General features: G+C 43.4%; 1 protein-coding gene across 1 annotated transcript; it reads left to right on the plus strand.

The window, feature by feature from the left end:
- Nucleotides 1-65: 65 nt before the first annotated feature.
- VTP01DRAFT_4420 (uncharacterized protein) lies at nt 66-1,853 on the plus strand (the record flags this gene model as incomplete). The annotated part of the gene is made up of 5 exons (XM_069383101.1): nt 66-106; nt 209-520; nt 565-1,370; nt 1,426-1,601; nt 1,662-1,853. 5 exons carry the CDS (start codon nt 66-68, stop codon nt 1,851-1,853), a joined length of 1,527 nt encoding a protein of 508 aa, XP_069243835.1.
- Nucleotides 1,854-1,944: the final 91 nt, after the last annotated feature.

Here is a 1,944-nt window from a genome sequence, read left to right on the forward strand (position 1 = left end):
TATCAATGGAGTATTTGCAAACCATAACCATCCGTTCGTTCATATTTTAAACGGTAAGTACTTACATGTATGAAGTCACCTCTTCTTCGTGCCAAGGACTGACCATGTGCATGATCTTATACAGATTCTTTCTCGGGAAAAAAGAATTGGTTCATCCTTGAGCCATCCAAAAACTTCATGGCGGAACTTCAAGCGTTTCAAAATGCAGGAACTTGCATGAAAGACAAAGAAAAATCCCAGCACCTTCAGAAGCTCGTAGCACCGCTGATGAACGTTTCAAAAAGCAAGCCGTGACGGTGACTATTGATCAGGCTAATCTTGAAGCAGCCTTCAACACGCAGCTGCGAAAGTTTCTGGAAGATGCATACCAGAAGCGGGTTCTCAAAAACAAGGTCCCTTTGCAAGATTTTCTATCGCGAGAACGCAGCCGAAAAAATGCACCTGCGGTTTACAAAGAAGTTCACAAGCAATTATTCAGCTCCTTGTCGGACGAACAGAAACCAGTTACATTGGCACACACGTCAAGAGACATAAAACTTATAATCCGCTAAAAGTTTATCAAAGGCTATTGGATGATCTGGAGGAAGGCAAGGCAAAGGTATCAGAGCCAATAGAACCGAATGATCGGGAAGAGGAAGAGCAACAAGCACTTGATGGCGACGATGGTGATCCTCCGGAAGATAACAAAGCGATTCGGACAGTCACTGCAAGCCTGCAGAACATAGTGCATCCCGATTTTGAACCATCTGTGCTCCAAGAAGCCTTCAGAAAGGAGCAAGAGATAGTGTCAAAAGACATGAAATCTCTGTCGAGGTTTATTGAAGCATTTACAACAAAAGTCACGACTGGGGAAATATTTAAAATATCCGGATATCCGGATTCGACGACGAAAGCTGTTGACATCGACTTTGGAGACTTTGCAACCAATTTCGAATTCGACAAGGAAGCAGAGACAAAGCTGCGAGTTGTGCCAGTGCAAGAAGATCTCCAGAAATTTCACCGGAGCAAAGTTTACACTGCTGAACATCTATCAAACATTAAGTCTGGATGCGTTGGTCGCTCCATCAACGAAAAGAAGGAATCAAAGACATTCAAAGAAATAAGGCAACTGTTGCTGCAAGCCGTAAATGGCGACAATCAAGATGCTTCATTCAGGCACAGTCCTACTATTGCAGACGCTGTCCGACAATATAAAACCAATATGGATAACCTTTGGTCGCGCAAACGATTTGACAAAGATCTCAGAGTCTTAATTATTGCACTCCTGCGGATTACCTTGGCACCACGAAGATTGGAAAAATTTTTACGCATGCGCCAAGAAAAAGTGGAGGAAAAGAAGGAAGAAGGACAAGCAATACACAAAAGCGGTGGCAAGGAAAAGGTCAAGAGCTTGATGAAGCAGTTTGGACTCCGCATTGCTTTCAGGGCAGCATGATTGGGGTATTCAATCACTCGAAAGACTGAAATCTGCTATATCCCAACCGCGAGAGCAAACCAGATCACATGTGCGAACGGAGGATGCATATGAGAGTAATATTTTTGATTTATCTGAAGAAGAAGATGAAGACAATATTGAAGAGCAAGAGGATACACCAATCGCTGTAAGTATATAGAAGGGAGGAAGACAAAAATCAAAACTGATAATGACAGTTTCTTAGCAGAGCAACCAGACACCGAAGGAACCGTCAGCAACTTTGCTACGAGCATTTCTCAACGTCATTCGATTCCTTCTACAGCAGAGAGGACCAAATACAGATATACAGCCGGAAGATGTAAAGAGAGCGCTGTATCGAGGAACTGAAGCCACGGAAGACCAACTAAAAGAGGTGGCACGCATTATCAATTTCCTATGACCATTCGTGCCCAGACGTGATGACAAGAACGAATTACCGCAAATAAATGTATTCAATGGCGCCGCGGTGGCCACACTTGCAAACAAAGTCA

Source organism: Rhizomucor pusillus (genome assembly GCF_041956525.1).
Source record: "Rhizomucor pusillus strain CBS 183.67 unplaced genomic scaffold VTP01scaffold_2, whole genome shotgun sequence".
Taxonomy (NCBI): domain Eukaryota; kingdom Fungi; phylum Mucoromycota; class Mucoromycetes; order Mucorales; family Lichtheimiaceae; genus Rhizomucor; species Rhizomucor pusillus.